Here is an 18,590-nt window from a genome sequence, read left to right as displayed (position 1 = left end):
AACATGAATGGGCTACAAGGCTAAAATACTTAATGCACCTAACTGGAATTTCTATTGAAGTCATCCAATCTTCCCAGTTTGAATGCAATTCTGTAATTCAGCTGTTAATTAACAATAACATCACTGCATAAAATTTTATTTATTTTTCAAAAATCACTTATGTTTCTTTCAAAATCTGGCCGGAATCTCTCTCTCTCACTGTACACATATGCGAGGAGCTCTCACCAGCCCATCAGCACCAACAGTCACTGTCCCAAGCAACAGTGCAGGTTAAAAATGGCTGCACTCATGAGAGAAAGGCTCGTGTAAAGGGGATAGACAGGAGAAGAACCATTTTTTCCTTTTGTATGAGTGCATCAGATAGCTGCAAAATGAAGACAGATACTGCCAGATGAAGGTTTCTTAGACAGCTCAATATGCATATTTATTTTTGTGCATATATATTATACAAGAAAATATTTTATAAGGCATCCCCCGTTAAGTTGAGCTTCTGCCTGAAATGTTGACGCTACCATCAGAGTAATCTCTAACCTTACTTCCTTGACATTCTGTAGTCAGTTCCACCTCCTGTAATAGCCATTTTGTGATTGTCCCTATCACCCTATATCAGAATTCAAAAAGTGTCCGTGGGCTGAAAAAGGTTGTTAACCCCCTGATCTAGTCCACATTAACACAACTTGCATGTAGGCAAAAATGTGTACACCTAGATTAGCACCTTCTACAGAAAGAGATCCACTTCACCCTTCCAGATGGATAATTTAAGTATGCAAAATTCCCAGGTCCCGTATTTATGCCTCTCACAACTGCAGCTGTCAGTAAAGCTCCATCTTTCCCCATCTACTTCATCTCCTTCTTCACAGCCTGCCATCTCCATCTATGTGTAACTGAAAATGAATGGATAGTCTTCCCTGTTCTCCATTCCTTCACATATCTTCAGTTCCTTTGTTGTTGTTCTTTTTACAGTAAGATCTTGTGAGAGAAGGACCTATATTTTTGCATTGTTTAAAGCACCATGCACACTGCTCATGCTATAGCAAAGATTATTAACACAGCTGCAAGGGTCAAATACTTTGAAAAGGAGATTGCAGCAGCAACTCAGAACCATAGAATTTGGCTGTTTGGCGCCCTCTGTAGGCGTGAAACCCAGAGCTCATTCCCATCTACTCAATGCACAGGCATTTTGCATATGTTTTGCATATGTTAGCAAGTCCTGTCTCATCTGACAGTTGGACAGTTGGAAAACTAGTTGCACCTGCAAATGGCTGTAGCCATCATACACGGAAAAGAGGCAGAAAGCAACCTTGCAAAAAACAGGTTTTTAGTAGGTTATGCAGAACTAAAATTTGCTACCTGGAACAGCTTTTGGAAGATTGACATGGTAGCAACTCATTACCAGAACTGTATGAAACAGCTTAATTTCACCGAGCAAATATAAGAAACTCCTGGAGAGCCAACCAAGCAATAAAAAGTAGTTAATGCTTCAAACACAAGGCTATATAATTACAGAGACTTTTTTTCCCCCTGGAAAGCGCCTATTTGACTCTCCTTCCTGGGCAGTCAGGGACATAGTACATGCTACTTAGGAAAACACCACAGTGAAAATAAAAAGTCACTGCCTTTCCAGTGTATGTTGGAATAGTGATTGGCAGTAAGAGCTATGTTATCCCTAAGCCACATGGTGGCACCATAGAGAGGCAGCTGGAAATTCTGCAGTTTCACAGCAAACTTGCAATATTTAGTTGGTCAAATGAAGTAAGACACAAATCTGTCAAGAGCTGCAGTTGAAAGCAAGTTTAAGAGTTTATTAATAGTTCTGTGTGTTCTTCCAGGGACTTTGGGGCTTCCCCTAAATATGTAACGCTACTGCTCAGCTATACCACTTTTTCACACTACTACATTGGTCTAGAAAAGGGTTATCGTGATTCAGGTCCCGCCTGTGGGAGAGCAAGCGGCCTTCTGCATGGCTCGGGTTGTTCGAAAATGTGATCATGGCTGCATTTCCCCCCTACAGTCCCACTGACGGAGATGACTGCCACATAGAAAGTCTGGTCCCACTACCGTGTTTCTCCATGCAGTCATGAGTCATGTACTTATTGAGTGGAACATATTCAATAGTGAGAATCAGCCTTCAGAAAATGGGCTTCATTAAATTTCATTTGATGGTTTTATTCTGCCTCTCCACAAACGTTTTGTAATCTGCTCAAACCAGGACTCAAACTGGAACTTTACTGATCTATGCACTCATGCCGTAGGTGGTGAGCTATTCAAAATGGCATACTGGACGAAGTATTGGACCCTCCCAGGCTCCATCATAGTTCTAGTCCACTGGCAACATATGAGTTCATTCTGACAGGACCTATAAATGTTTCCAGGTCAGTCCTGAGGTTCTTGCTTGGGAAAAAGAATCTAGCCTTGTCTGTGTCCCTGCCAATCTACTGCCCTCCATGGTCTACTATCCTTGTTATCCACTTGGCTGTTGTCCTGTCTGTTGCCTTGCTACATCCTCAATCCCTCTACTTCTTCATCTCACAACCTTGCCTGCAATCAGCTTCACTTCTCCTTAGACTTTCCTATATGGAGGCCTGCTTCTTGGCTCCACACAGACCCTCCAGGGCATGTGTTCATCCTGACCTTCGTCTGAATCCAGCTTGGAGTTGAACTTTTTGTCCTTCATGGACTCAGCTGCCCCATGGCACACAACTGACACACCCTCTATGACATCATGATCTCCAGGTCCAGCCCTAGCTTCCTCATTATACTCAAAAACATATCCCTATAAACCCTGAAGTCCAGATCTTAGACCACTTCCACATCCTAAAATCCTCCATACAAAAAAATCTTTCACACAAGTGTAACCCTTCCCCAAACCACACTTGGAGTTCCAGACTCCAACCAATCCAGAGCCAACACTAACACCCCCCCCCCCAGCTGCCCAGCTGTACAAGAAATAGGAAGAAGGCCTGGCACATGCTGTTAGGGTGTTTTTCTTACAGAAGCTAACAAGTGCTTGAGGGCCCCCAAGAGAGCTCCCAATCTACAGGCTGTAATCACAGTTTTCTTGCCTTTATGTTGATTAAAGAGTTTCATGAGCAATGGAAATGTATCACTTCAGAATGAATGAAGAAATTACCTACTTGTACACGACAGGCAAATTAAAAAAACAAGGGGGGGAAATCTTTCAAGAATACACAAATTACCAGTCATAATTGCATGATTTCTGCTCTTTCCTCCTTATGTCACTTCTAGAAAACTACAAAATAATGACTTCAGCTTGAACAAATGAGTATTTAAATAATAGTGCATTGAAGCTCCACGGAGGTATTTTAATTTGTCATATTGAAACAAAGAATAATTTTTCCAGCTTCCTCTTTCTACACATACATAAAAATTAGTCAACCAGAAAGCATCATGATCACAGCAAAGAGCAAAAATAATAAAAATCCACCAAACATACCTTGCATTTTGAAGGTTCAGCAAAGAATGTCGAAGTCAAAAGGAATAAAGTACATTTGCAAACTTTTGAGTTATATAATATTGACTGCATTCTGGTGGGTGGATTGACAGATTAAAAAAAAATCTTTCTCCAAAGTATTTTCATACTAATCAAATGTCATTATTCTATCAGTTAATTTCATTTAAACTATTGTAATTTGACAATACTGGAAATTTGTTTAGTTTATCACCCTCCTGCAATGAAATTGCTGAGGAATTTTCTTGAAGCACTGGAGCTAAATGGTTCCAGCATGGTTGTCCATGTAGTAAAGAACCACAGAATTCTTATCTCCTTAAAAATAATTGTCAATATTCGCTATGTTGCTAATTAAAAAGGAAGACAACACGCATGTAATTAAGGGTGGGACACCTTTTTTTCAGTTTAAGTTGATCTTAAGTCCAAAAAGGTTGAATAAAGACTGGAGGTGGTGGAAAAGGATAAAATCTCTGAGAATCACCAATTGCTATGTCTCCAAATGGAAAAATCAGCATATGTCCTGAGATTTCAGAACATTTCTGAGCAGAAAGGTGAAAACCTGAAAGAGATTTTAAGCAAATAACTGGCCCCCGTGGTAGGCTTAACAGCAGAAGTGATACAAAACGACATGGATATCGTATACCGTACATATCCAGAATATATAATATTTGTTAAATTCTCAAAAAGGTCAATAAGAGACTTAATCCTGTAAGAGACAAACGGAACTGTTTTAAAAATCCAAGGAGAACAAACTAAAATTTTAAAAGACATTCCATTTGAGATCAGAAAAAGAAGACGACAGTACAGAGACCTGGCACGGTTTCTTCAAGAACACAACACCCCATACAGATGGTTAACCCCAGAAGGGCTTACTTTCAAATTCAACAGCAAAAAAGAAAAAATTGACTCTGTCTTCAAAGTGAAAACATTTATTGAGCACCACCAACAAGATAAAGATGGATCTGAGAAACTGGAGGACGACAAGGATGCAGAAAAAGAAGAAGATAAAACTGAGGAAAGTTCTACCAACCCTTTGTCGGCTGAATCCTTAGATTTTGAAGCAGAACTAGGAAATACGGCTCCTAAGCCCCCTAAAAATAAAAAGGACTTTGAAAAGAAACGTAGAGGAAGGAAATAAGTAAAATAATGAAACTCTAATGGTCTGATAATTATCAGGAACCAATAATCCTGAACAAAGAAGCATACACTCTAACCAAATTTGTTTGTGAACACTCACTCAATCTTTTATATAACTACTGTATTAACTCTCATGTATTACTACTCTGACAATAGGGAATTATCCTTACTTTAAACAATTGTATTAACGATCTCTTGCTACTCGTAGTTTTAGTTTGTTCCCATCCCCAAAACCTATAGGTGTGTGTGTAGTTTAGAAAAACAATTAAGGGGGGGGGGGTTTGGACACCTTTTGTACCATACCAAGTATTTTGAGGTGTATACCCCTTGAAGTGAGTAAATGTTGGCTGAGTAAGGGCAATTATTAATGTGTCTCTCCCCCCACCAATGACTTTTCTACGGAATGGGTACATTCATTACACTAGCCTCAGCAGGACTAGAAGTTGAACAACCATCTGCTGAAACAAACATCCATGCTGTCTCATTGGTTAGATAATTATGTGACAGTGTCCAATTTTAATCACTGTTCTTCAAGAAAAAATATAAGACAAGCTAGAGGTAATATAAAATCTTTGCTGGCAAGGTATTCCTGTAATGCAATGACTACTAGTGCTATAAGAAGCCAATCTTTAAAAGGTTTCTGAATTGAACCTGTCCTTTAGAACACACAAAATTATACAATTTTTAACAAGTCACATTACGCACCCAAAAAGAAAGAATCCAGGATAGATTCACAAACTGGAAGACTATTACGGAAAGAAGCTTATCAGAAAAAGGCTTACAGTGCTTCCAGATGGAAAATTCTTCAAGTGTGCATGAATCAGTACATCAAATGCCTAGGGGATAGATGGGGATTATGCCAATACCCAGTTCTGATCCCTGCTAGTTCAAACAGCAATCTGAGAATGATCCAGATAAACTGCAAATGATACAATCCACAACAGCAACTATTACATTGTACCAGGTACATTGTACCGTTTTGTTAGCCGCCCTGAGCCTGCTTGCGGGTTGGGCGGGGTATAAATATAATAAATAAATAAATACATCTATGCTACTTGATTTCTTTCTTGAGAGTCTCCATCACTTCCGATAAAATGCTAAGCTAGCCATGTGAGAGGATACGGAAATAATGGAGCAGTCACAAGAAAAAAACGCTATGGTTTAAAACATGCTTCAGGATGCTTGCGTGTTACACACCATTCTTGAAGTATTATAGGACTTGGCAGAGGGATTCTACTTCTAGGCAAACTTGCATCAAAGTAAGCTAATTTTAGGTCCCTGGGTCTTACTTCCAAGATGACACACTTAGCAGGGCCTTTAAAACTCTGAGCCTCAATCTATTGAATGTAGCAGTAATTTGGATGACTGTGAGCTAAACAGACAGAGTAGCATTTTTCGAGCTGGTACAGATTTAATAGAGTCTGTTCCTTAATGAGGATTGTGCAAGACAATGGGAATGTGCCATGGTCTCGATGCAATGACAAACTGTGGTTTGTTGCAAACCAGGAAATCTTCAGTTCCCAAGCTGCAGCCTTCACATTAATAGTACAAGCACAATTTTGAACCATGGTTAAGGCCTATAAGGGAACTCTGTGCTAGAAAGGTGAGAAAGTGCCCATTCCCACAGCCCACTTGGATTCTTTAACCATGGTTAATGGACAGATCACATTATTTCTACATCAGTCCTTAATGATGCAAACAAAGCACAAGATGTGTTCTAATACCTGAAGGCAAAAGTTAAAAATAAAACAGAGAGAGAGATCTAACTTTCTAGTACTGAGGATAATTACACAGAACTACTTAAGAAACAAGGTAGTCAATTCAGTGCTACATGGAGTTTTAAATTGAAATGAGAAATCTCTCTGAAAGATATGCTTTAATCCAACCAGGATGAATTCCACGGCCTGTGTGCACAGGAGGTCAGACTAGATAATTGTAATGGTCCCCCTCTGGTCTTAAAAATGTGTGAATTTAAATTGCTTTCACACTTAATAGTCCAGAAGAAGCTAAAGAGTAACTATTCCTTTGAGATTATCCAAATTATGGTCAGTGAGTGAGACCACAGATAGGTTTAATGCCAACTTGAGCAGATAAAATAAGGAAAAGAGTACATAACTTCTGAGACACAGACAGTTCTCAGAACAGAGACTTGCATTTAACGCTAACAAATCTTCTCATGCTTTATTGTTTAGTTGAAAAGGTTTTTTCAGAGCCCTTTTGCAGGAAGTCAGTTGGTCAGGTGAAAACAAAAATGTTAAAAAGCTAACTAAAACAGACTTCAGATTCAGGATATTTTCACATTAGGAGAGCAAGGGTAAAAACCATGAACATTTTTGGAAAGGGGAAGGCATCAGCTACTATTAGTAGCCTAATGACTACCTGGATGCAATGTATACATTTTTCTTCCTTATGTTTTAGCTGCCTCTTCTTCAAAGAAGTCCTTGCTAATCTGATATATATAAAAGCCTAACGTATTGGCACTTTCCAGCTCTCCCATTGGCTGTGCTATGCGCTCCATCAGATATTGACCCATCAACAGCCACTCAAGAGCTCTTCTTGCCTGCCCACTGCCAGCCTAGCCACTATTCCCTTACAGAATAAACTGCCAAAATGGCTCTCTCCTAACAAAGACGCTTCACCTCCTCCTCCTGCTAGGCTCACTTTGGCTTCAGTGGCTGTTGCTAAGCAACCAAGCTTGGTTCTGTCAGGAAGAGGTGGGAGGAAGAAGCCCTTTCCAGGCCTATTTTGGTCTTTGAGAGAAAACTCATTGGGGCCCGTCCTGACTAGGGTTGCCAGCTCCAGCTTCAGAAATTCCCAGAGATTTTGTGGTGGAGTCTACGGAAGGCAGTTTGGGGAGGGGAGAGCCCTCAGCTGAATATAATGTCATAGAATCCACCCTCCAAAGCAGTTATTTTCTTCAGGGGGAAAGAAATCTGTTGTCTGGGGTTCAGTTGTGAAATCTGTTGTCTGGGGTTCAGTTGTGATACCAGGCAATCTTCAGGCCTAACTTACCTCACAGGGTTGTGGTGAAGATCAAAAGGGGGTGAGGAGAATGATGTAAGCTGCTTTGGTCCCCACTGCAGAGAAAGACTGTACTGTTTCTCCTGGAAAACCACTGTTGCCAAACTCCAGGTGAGGGCTGGAGATCACTCAGAATTACAACTGCTCTCTAGATGGAGAAAATAGTGGACTCTGTCTCATTATACCCTGCTGAGGTGGCCCCCCTATGACAGCCAGTGTGACATAGCAGTTTGTGCTTCAGGGCAGGGTCTGCCAGACCCAGGTACTTGCTATGGAAGCTGATGGGGTGATTTCAGGCCACTCACAGACATTCAGCCTAACCTACCTCACACAGTTGTTGTGCAGATCGATGGGGGGAGAGGAGAATGATGTGAGCTGCTTTGGTTCCCACTGCAGAGAAAGACCATTCTTTTCCCAGGTAGAGGCTGCAGGGAGGGGGGAGGAGATGGAAAGCTTAAGTCAGAGAGGCAGATAAAGGTAGGTTGATGGTTGGCTGGGAAGGAGATAGGGTTGCCAACTCCAGGTTGGGAAATTTCTGGAGATTTGAGGGGTGGAACCTGGAGAGCGTGGGGTTTGAGTAGGATCTCAGAAAGGTACAATGCCATAGACTCCACCCTCTAAACCAGTCATTTCCTCCTGAGGAACTAATGTTGCCAATCTCCAAGTGAGGGCTGGAGATCACTCAGAATTACAAGTGCTCTTCAGATGGCAGTTCCCTTGGAGAAAATGATGGACTCTGTGTCATTATACCCTGCTGAGGTCACCACAGAAAATTGATGCTGAGTGCCCAAGGCCAGGGTACCCACCCAGAGCCTCTTTCTAGAGCTCATTGTATTTACTTCCACAACGAACCTTATTCCTAGTAATATATATAAAGCCCTGCAACTGCACGATCAGAAGCAGCTCCTTCTCCTATAGGATGTCTTGGCACCCCACAACATGTTGTGATTGGGCCTGCCCCTGCAGCAAACATTTTGTGTTGGTGGTGCCCACTAGCCTCTCCCAAAATCCCAGACGTGCCCACAGGCCAAAAAAGCCCTCTTCCAACTAATAAAGCAGAGGTCTTAACAAACAGTAGCTAGACCTGGTCTTTTTTCTTTATTTCTTCATTAAGGCAATGGAATCAATTACAGTGAGCTCAAGGCAGTTTCTATTATCAAGTCCTAGGTTTTATTTTTAAATTGTTCTCCCCTAATTGTTGAAGAGATCTTTTACCACACCATGACACAGTACAGCTTTAATAGGAGGCACCAGAGCAGCTTGATCTGAAAGATTTAGAGAGCATGTTGGTGCTACAGCTGGTGTTGACATGCCAGCTTCATCAGTTTAACTCATGTCATAAAGTAAATAGCTCTTATTTGCAGATAGTGGAAGTAGGGTCTGAAATCTACAAAAGCTGATACCACAATAAATCTGCTAGTCTTAAACCTTATGCCAGTGTTTTTTTAAAAAAATTGCCTCTATTAATTTACACAGTCATCTTTCTTGAATTGGATTCACATTTATGTGGCTATTGTTTTTTTTAAAGAGTGCTTCCTGGAAAACATGGTCTGTTTGAGGACTTTTTAGTGTAGCCAACCTCCAGGTGGGGCTTTGGGATCTCCCAGAATTACAGAATTTCCCCTGGAGGAAATGGTTACTTTGGAAGGGAACTCTGCAGCATTATACCCTGCAGCATTATACCTCTGCAGCATTATACAGCTGGATTAGATTTAGATGAAAGTGGAGTAGGAATTGGGGGAAGGAACATTATTCAGATGTGTATAGAAATATTTCTTTCTAAATTCACAGGCCTTCTCCTGTGATGTCTTCTGATAACATGCTGTGTCTCTGCTTCCTGTTGCAGGCCCAAATGGTCTAATGTGAGACCAAATGGCCTGAACTACCTAATAGCCATGCCATATACCACATTCCTTCACACCTTTATGTCAAGAGCCAGACCTGTCAGTACACCATGGAGAAGCTGGAAGCTGGGTCACCTGACTGCAGGCGGGGCCCCAAACTTCTAGCCTATCCCCACACGCAGTTATGACAACCAACAATTGGGCACACACCCTGTCCACTCGTGATTGGCTGATGGCCACAGCTGATTATGACTGGGAATTGGAGTATAATTCCATTGATCTCTATGGGAGTGTCTCTCTTCGCTCTCTTCTCTCCTCTCCTCCTGCCATTGTTGGTTTTATTGCACCTGGAATACTGACTCTTGGAACAAAGAGCAACCCTTTTGTTACTGTGGATCTGTATCTCTGAACAGACTGAGATTGCAACCCTGTGCAAGATGGGATTTCTCTTCAAAATCCCTTGGGATCTAACTGTATTGTATACCTTGGACAATCTTGGACTATGGACACTTCAATTGGTAACTATGAATCTTTAATGTGTATTAAGGGCAAATAGCCATAGAATTTGTTATTTTGTAACCTCTAGTAGTCTGTTTGTTATGCTTTGTACTGAATAAAGAGCCTTCTTATTTCTAATTGTTTCTGATGTGTAACTGAACTCCAAGGCTAAATCTTGTGTCTAACGCTGACCACATAGAGCTACACTCTGACTGTAATGTGTTAAGTCCCAGATGCCAACTAAGGGTTTGAATCTCTTCCCTTAGGCAAGGCAGGGAACTCTTGGAAAGAGATTCTGGTGGCAAACTGTTGTGAAACCAGAGAGAGTCTAGACTATCCCGTGGTTGTTGTTTAATGTGCTGAAAGTGCAGGGTTCCCTCGCATTCCTGGACTGGACTGAGTGAGTTAATCCTGTACAAGATAACACCACATTACTGGTAGAAAATAGTGAAGACTTGAAATGACTACTGATGGTTAAAGCAGAAAGTGCCAAAGCCAGATTTCAGCTGATCATCAAGAGGACAAAAGTAATGATTACTGAAGAATTACACAACTTTAAAGTTGACAATGAAGAAATCGTTAAACATTTTCTATTTCGTGGCAACATTTTCTATTCCTTGACTACATCAACCACCAAAAAAATCAGAGATTAAGATCAGGATGGGGAGCCATGAAGGAGCTGGGAAAGATTCTTAAGTGTAATGATGTGTTCCTAATAACCAAGATCAAGATAATTCATACTTTAGTATTCCTTATTACTATGTATGGTGTGAAAGTTGGACAATGAAGAAAGCTGACAAGAAGAAAGCTGATCTATTTGAAATGTAGGAGACTTTTATGGAAACCATGGGCCACCAAAAAAACAAATAAATGAGTTATAGATCAAATCAAGCCTGAACTCTCCCCAGAAGCTAAAATGACTGATGCTATCATACTTTGATCAGGTTATGAGAAGCCAAGAGACACTGGAAAAGACAATAAAGCCAGGAAAAGTTGAAGACCCAACATGAGATGAATTGACTCAAAGGAGCCATGGCTGTCAGTTCGCAAGTCCTGAGCAAGGCTGTTAATGACAGGACATTTGGGGGGTCATTAATTCATAGGGCTGCCACAAGTTGGAAGTGACTTGACAGCGCTTAACACACATAGCAAACCTATGTTGAAAATACACAGAGACAAAACATAGTTATGCAGTAAGCTTCAGATACCTCAATTGGTTCATTAGTCCAAGGTGTCAAATAAGTCTTAAAAATTGGAGTTTTAAACCTGTCTTGTACAGAAAAGGTCAGCAACTTTAAATCCATTTTCAGTCAGACAACATGTGGGAGGGACAACATATAGTTTGCTATAACCAGTCATTCCACTGAGAACGCCCAAGTCCCTCTCTCCCCTCAATATACAACCTGTACCATGTGACTGTTGCCCATCATGTTCATCAAGCTGTCAACCCTTCCATTGTCTAGGCTCCACCCCTAGCATTTACAATACTATAATCATATACATAAAGCTGAGCACAACAGTAGACGGAAGCAAAGGTCACCCCAGCCAGAATATGGCCTACAACAGAACACTGATATGAAAGTTACCTGCTCCGCCCATCACACATACCACCCATATATGCCAACTCTAAGCAAAAAGAGAAGCTGAAGTGGGTAGTACCAACAATTGCCTGCTTTCCAAAAAAGAAGTTTATTTTTCTTGGCAGCACACATAGCATCTTTTGGACCAATAAAGAAAATGCCTCAGGGCTATTCCCTTACCAGTAGAAGTTCGTCCTGTAATTCTTTGCAACTTTTTTCATTATCCTGCAGTCTCTGTGAGAGCTCTGTAATTGCTTTCCTCTTTTCCTCTATCTCTTCCTTTAGCTGCTTGTTTATGGAGAGATAATCCCTTTCCAGTCTAAAAGGAGGGAACAGAATTTGCAAAAAATCTTTTTGACAACCTTTTAGAAGCTGACAATTGCTGTACATATGTTTCCGTAACACACTGTTTCAAAGGAAGATACTACCAATTTCTAATTTTGACAAACTATGAACAATTCCTAAGGAAATAACAATATGTCAACTCCCTAACAGTCTTTTAAAAGCACTACCTCTTATGGGGTTTTGGCATGGAAATCATATAATTATATAAACTGTATGAAGTACGACTATTCACTTCATCCAGAAGTTTCTATAACACCAAAATTTCTTAGATTAACCAAACTGAAGGTATTGAACATACTGAGTATCACCATAACACATCACTTGCCAGAATACAGTATCTACAAATAGCAATCATATATGTATATATCATACTTGAACCTAAGCGAAGAAAAAGAACAAACCCTACGCCAAAGGAGAAATGGACACAAATCTAACATCAAGAATCACAAAACTGAGAAACCTGTGGGAGAACATTTTAACCTCCCAGGGCACTCAGTGGGGCCCCTCAAAGTAGCTGTTTTATTACAAAGGAATTACAGAAACAGACAGGAATGGGAGATTGCTGAATTACAAATTACTATAACACGCAGGACCATAGAATCCCCAGAGTTTAATAGATACTGGGTTCTTATCTCACTACACATACTAAGTCACTCAGTTCTTGCTTATACCCAGAATTAAACTTTGTTAGTCTTAAAGGTGCTCCTGGACTCAAGCTTAGTTCTCACACCTGTTTGTTAACTCTTATTATTTGTATGCTAATTTGCTGCTATTCACAGGTCTTAAGGTAAAGGTTCCCTTGCTCGAAAGCCAGTCGAATCCGACTCTAGGGTTGCGGTGCTCATCTCCGTTTCCAATCTTAGCTATACTTATTGCTCAGTTACTTATGCATCTTGACTATTGGCTCTTCTGGGCAATTAACTCCCCCCCCCCAATATGTAATGGTTGAGGAAGTCTTGTTTCAATGTATTTTAAGAAGTGTGCATGCACATGAAAACTTAGGCCCAGAATTGAACTCTGTTGGTCTTAAAGGTGCCACTGTTCTGTTGCTTCAGACCAACACGGCTACCCACCTGAATCTAAGTGAAGAAAGTAAAAAATCCTAAAGTACCATTAGACATGTGGCAGAGGCATATGGGCTTCCTCATACCACTCACTCTTCCCATTGTGACCTCTCTGTCACATCCCAGGGCACACCAGCCTTGGGAGAGAAGGAGTGAAGCGTGGACACCCTTAAGCATGCCAGCAGCACAGTAACAGGGCAGAAGGAAGCATCCTGGGGGGAAAGGTCAGTCACCATTAATAGTCAAAAGAATGTTAATTGCCACAAACAACAGTAGGAAGACAGACGGTGAATGGCAAGATTCAACAAAAAGGAGAACACGAACCTTTCTAACGAAAAGTCAGATCAGGAAACACAAAAGCACTGAAAATGGCTGGAAAATTAAAATAATCGTTAACCACAAAGGCCATTACATCAAAGGACAGAAGGGGAATGTGATGGTTATAACATTTTATGCTAAGTTACATAAGAACGACTTGAAAGAGAGTGGGTTAATGCCCATGGAAGTCATCCACATCAGAATATCTTGCAAGAAAACAAAAATCCAAATATAAATTTAAATATGCACTTAAATTGTGGCAAACTTGAATGGCAAGGTGAGACACCACTTACTCAACCAGTAAATAGGGTCACTGAAAGAAAAAATCCTCAGCTATTTCTGCTATCTTTATAGTAAAGTTTTGAATTAGGGGATCTCTGTTCAAAGTCTTCTCTATTATCACACCAGGATATAAAGGATGTTTGATTTGGTGATCAAATTTTTTTCTGGTAAGAAAACTGGTATGTCAGTTCCCTAAAAATCTACCTTTTTGTTTTATTGCATTCATAAACCCTCCATGCCTTACCACGAATAAGGGCTCAGTTTTATTCATTACACTCTTCCTTCACCCTGCCACCAAAGAGCTCAGGTTAACATCATTGTTACCTCAAGACAGTCTTATGAGGAAGGTTTGGCTGACAGAAAGTGAGAGACCCAAGGTCACCCAGTAAGTGATGCAGCCAAGCAGGGATTTAAACCCAGGCTACTCCAATGTATGTCTCACATTTTAGCTCACCACACTGCAATGACCAAATTGTTACCAAGCTAAAAACAGAATAATCTTCTATTGCTACAAGATGAAAAAGAAGCATCCCCATTCACACATTCACATTTTAAGTATCTAAACATGATGATTACTTCTAAGAGTGATTTAGGAACTGGAGGGGGGGGAAATCTGTTAACTGTTGATTCAGACAGCATATACTACATCTACCATTTGACAGAGTGTAACCATCAATATAGCCCTCTATTGTATAGCTCTCTATAGTATTTTGTTTTCTTATACCAACGGAACAAAGACATATAGATTCTGATTAACAACGTACAAATTGAGTTTTTCATAGCTCTCTTGTGCGTTTCGTTTTTCCCTCTCATAGGCATTTTCTACTTCTTTGAACTTGCTTTTGAAAATGTCCAAGTCAGAAAGTGCTTCAGCTTGGCTGGCTTTCTCCACTTGCAAAGCTCCTTCCAGGTCTCGGATTCTTAACTGCAAGAAATGATAACAAACCAACAATCAGTACTCCAAGAGTATTGTTAACACATTATATTCCTAGACAAAGCAGTAACTGTGAGACACAGACAGCATTCTATGCAATACCAAGAGCCACTTCAACACAGAAGGCTGGTGTAGACTTAATTTTGCCAATACATTACCATGATTAGGTCTGTAACAAACACGGGTTACTGATAATCACAGATGTAGGCTCAAACAGTATACTAAACCATGGTTAAATGTAGGTATGAATTCAACCATGGGATCACATATTCCCTTCTACTAAATACCCACCTCTTCAGTGGGAATTCTGCCTACCTTTAACCATGATTATGTATATACTTCCTGCATCAAGGTTAACCATCATTACCATTTTAATGATATTTCCTCCTTGCCAAGACTTGATCAAAGCATTAGATACTGGCTAGGAGTGAAACCTGGTTAGCAAGCAAAATGCAAACCATAGTTAGCCAGGAAAGAAAAGCGTGGTGAGTGAATCTAGTGTGGCTAGAGTGTTGGGCTAGAATCTGGGAGACCCATATCCAAATCCCCACTCTGCAAAAAAAAAAAAAAAAAAACCCCACCCAAAAAAACCCCCTATTGGATGGTTTGGGGCCAGTCACTCTCTCTCAGTCTAACATATATCACAGGGTGTTTGTGGTAATAACAAGGAGAAGAGAAAGATGCTGTAAGCTCTGGGTCTCCATTGGGGAGAAAAGCAGAGTGTGAAGACTTACATCTGTCCTGTAGAGTGGAGGGTGTAAGGGGAAGCATATAACCCTGCTGTCTATTCTCTACACCTAAATCGCACTTGAAAGCCTGAGTATTAAGGTTAAGGTAAGAAACTATTGTTGAGACAGTTATAACACTGCAACTTGCAGCATATGTATGCTGACATTCTGGGTCAACTCCCAATACTAAGTGGCCGCAGCAGCCTTGGTTAGTCCTGGGATGCCAGCAAAAGTACAAAGTTAACATGCTCCTTTGGGTATCCACTGTGTACCCATTCTGCAAACAAGCTTGTTTTACAAAGTTTTTACAGGCCAGCCGTCAAATATCCTTCAATACAGAAGTTTCTATTGCATCCTCTACAAAGGCTATTCTGTTATGCATTAAAATGCAGCACTGGGCCTTAAACTATTAAGCATATGCCAATTCTTCAGTTACAGGCTCACCTGGCATACATTTGTCAGTTTAATTCACTGGTTTACCTGAATTATTTCAGAATTAAATTTTGATTCCAGATGTGCGGCTCTTTCTGCTTCAATGTTTTCTTCCAGCTTCTTTATTCTTGCCGTAGCTGCCTAAGAAGAAAAATACACTAACTTAAAAATCAATTCATCATGATAGCCTGTAAAAATGCTACCTCTTAGACCAGGGGTGTCAAACATGAGGCCCGAGGGCCAGAACGGCCCGTCCAGGGCTCTTATGCAGCCCACGAGCAACTGATGCAATGGAGGGAGTCCGGCGCGGAGTGGGCGGAGCCACTCCACTGTGGCTTCAGCATGGCGGAACAACCTCGTCTACCGCAGTCAAGCATCGTGGGAGTGTCTGCCCAGTGCTGCACCGCTGGCTCTCCAGTCCACCCATATGGGTATTCCTCTGCACCCACCTCCCAGCCCATGGAGCCTTGCAGTAAGCCTACACCAACTTGGAGCTTACTAGCTGCTGTCCTTTATACAGTTTCTATCTCTGGTACTTGGCATTATGTTTTATGGTACACATGTCCCGGCCTGACAAAGTGACATTTATGTCAGATCTGGCCCTCATAATAAATGAGTTTGACACATCTGTCTTAGACAGATTACTGCAACGCACTCAGTTAGGAATTGCTCTTGAAGAAAGCTTGGCGTTTCCATCCACACAGAATTATGCTCCTTAGTATGTGACAACTGTAAAGCCATACTCGATTGAATAAGGGCTACTAAACTTTTTGAAAAGCAACACAAAGTTAGTTTTGGAGACTACCAGTTCTGGTTTTCACAAAGCAATAAATCCACCTCTTCCATGTTATTTATTTATTTATTTATTTCATACCCCGCCCTAACCCCCCCCCCCAAAATGGGCTCCTCCATAAATTGTTAAAATACTGTTTCCATCCAGTTTCTAGATACATTTCATTAACTTCTTTGCATTTGCACCAAAAGCAAGAGAGTGCCAAACACATTTCTGGGGCCAAATGTATCCTTGGACACGTACCACAGTCCAATGGTATGGTTCTATGGTTATTACTTGTAAGCTGCCTCAAGCAAGTCTATAGACTGGCAGCATATAAACTGTCTAAACAAATAAAATGAATGATTCTGAGTGTGTCAAGGTGCATAGAAAGGTTTAGGCTGGAAGAGGGTCAGCTAAAGCATCCAAAAATATGTAAACTTCCACCCATTCCATATGGCATCCACAAGGGTGACTGCTTAGTTATAATAAAAGGCATTCTCTAAATTAATACTGTATTAGTTACACACTACTGTGCCTATATTTATTAATATTAAAGTAAAACCAGATTTAGAGGCACAGTCCCTCAAAATTCTCTAGCCCCAGTGCAGGGAAAGTCAGACATACCGAAATCAATTAGTCCCGTGTATTTCAATGGGACTTAAAAACACAGCCAGCATCCTCTGGGGCTGGATCCATCATTTATAAGCAAGGGGGTTCTTGTATTAGAGAATCCAAATTGTAAAAAAAAAATCCCACATAACATCTTGAAACTTCTTTTAAACAACAATATTGGGGGGGACACACGCACATCCAGATTGCACATGTGAGAACAGGTGAAGGGGAAGGAAGTGTCTTTTTCTGAGGACTACTTTGTGCGTTAATCCTGTCTACAGAGTTGGCTTCTTCTGCTTTGTGCATTGGTGAACCCTGAGCATTTCCCTGTGAAGAAACAATTTCATGACATATCCATGAAAAAACCCTGGTGGAAAGCAGCTATGGGGGGGGGGGAACCTTCAGTATAAAAGAAAGCTAATTCGGTAGTATTTTTAAAGCATCGCAGACTTTTCCCTTTTTTTGGTTACAGCAGGCTCTCTTTTACGGATTTAATCAAGTCAATATTTTGTATTAAGTTCTCAGGCATTTTATTGGAAACTTTTATTTATTATTGCACATGCAATCAGGCTTTTATTGTTCACAAGCTGTTCTGATTTTCTTGTAAGAAAAGTGGGATGAAAATTCTTAAATATAAGACGTAATGCATGAAGCTCTTGAAATAAGTTAGCAACATTTCATAGTGTTATCCACTAGAGGGCACTACAGGAACAGCACAAATCTTCCTTAGCGAAAAATGGCTTGCCTGAGCTCTGCTTAAGTATCTACCAAATTGCCACACTAAGATCAGTTTGTAGAGCTGCTTTTGGCCACAGCTGCTTTTGTCTCATTTACATTGCAAACTATATGAAGTAGTAGAAATAATTGGAATTTTTGCCATAATATGCAATGCTTTTTCTGTCCTGACAGCTGCTTACACACTGTCTTCTTTATTTTGTAGTTCATTCCAGAGGAATACATTTACCTGTGGAAAAACCAATTACACTGATGTGGAGACCTCAACTCCTTACTACCCACAAATGCCTGAATAAAGGTATATACTTGAAGTTTGGGAAGCAGGTGCAGCTGACATGGTAGTTCCTTAGAAGGACCCTAGTTTTTGGACTACCATCTTGACCATTCGGTTGTTCATTTAAGAGTTCTATAGCTTTTTCCCACCCTCTTTACCTCACAAAGAACCCCATAACTTTTCTTGTTGACAGTAAAGTATGAAGGAAACCGAAAATGGTATACAACACATATTTTGCAGTTGGCAACTTTCACACACCAAGACCAAAGCATCCGTGGAGGAGGGCCGGGAAAGATGGCACTTACGTCAAGTTCTTTTTTAAGTCGAGCTTGCTGTTCAGCACTGAATTCAAGTTCCGTGTTCTGCCGCCTGATCACTTCAGAACAGTTGCTGTGTTCTAGTTCCAGATCCTGCAGTTTCTGGTGAACACTCTGTATTGCACTGTTTTTTTCCTGATGAATGAATAACGATACTGTTATTACCATGCATGCCAAAACAAAGTGACTCTTTGGGACATTCTTTCTGATGTCTGAAGCGGTTCA

At 40.7% G+C, this 18,590-nt stretch overlaps 1 protein-coding gene across 1 annotated transcript in view; it reads right to left on the bottom strand.

Moving 5' to 3' along the window:
* The window catches only part of CCDC171 (coiled-coil domain containing 171), a 215,457-nt gene that overhangs the window by 150,744 nt on the left and 46,123 nt on the right, over window positions 1-18,590 (bottom strand). The window contains exons 7-10 of the mRNA XM_015425408.1: window positions 18,354-18,500; window positions 15,701-15,793; window positions 14,323-14,483; window positions 11,730-11,868 (exon numbers count right to left, since the gene is read on the bottom strand). Of these exons, the coding sequence (XP_015280894.1) occupies window positions 11,730-11,868; window positions 14,323-14,483; window positions 15,701-15,793; window positions 18,354-18,500 (540 nt within the window). The remainder of the gene's footprint in view (window positions 1-11,729; window positions 11,869-14,322; window positions 14,484-15,700; window positions 15,794-18,353; window positions 18,501-18,590) is intronic.

The sequence above is a fragment of the Gekko japonicus genome, unplaced genomic scaffold, assembly GCF_001447785.1.
Source record: "Gekko japonicus isolate JY-2015 unplaced genomic scaffold, Gekko_japonicus_V1.1 scaffold191, whole genome shotgun sequence".
Classification (NCBI taxonomy): domain Eukaryota; kingdom Metazoa; phylum Chordata; class Lepidosauria; order Squamata; family Gekkonidae; genus Gekko; species Gekko japonicus.
The sequence above is the reverse complement of the archived record's forward strand: the minus strand, read 5'-3'. Positions and strand labels throughout refer to the sequence as shown.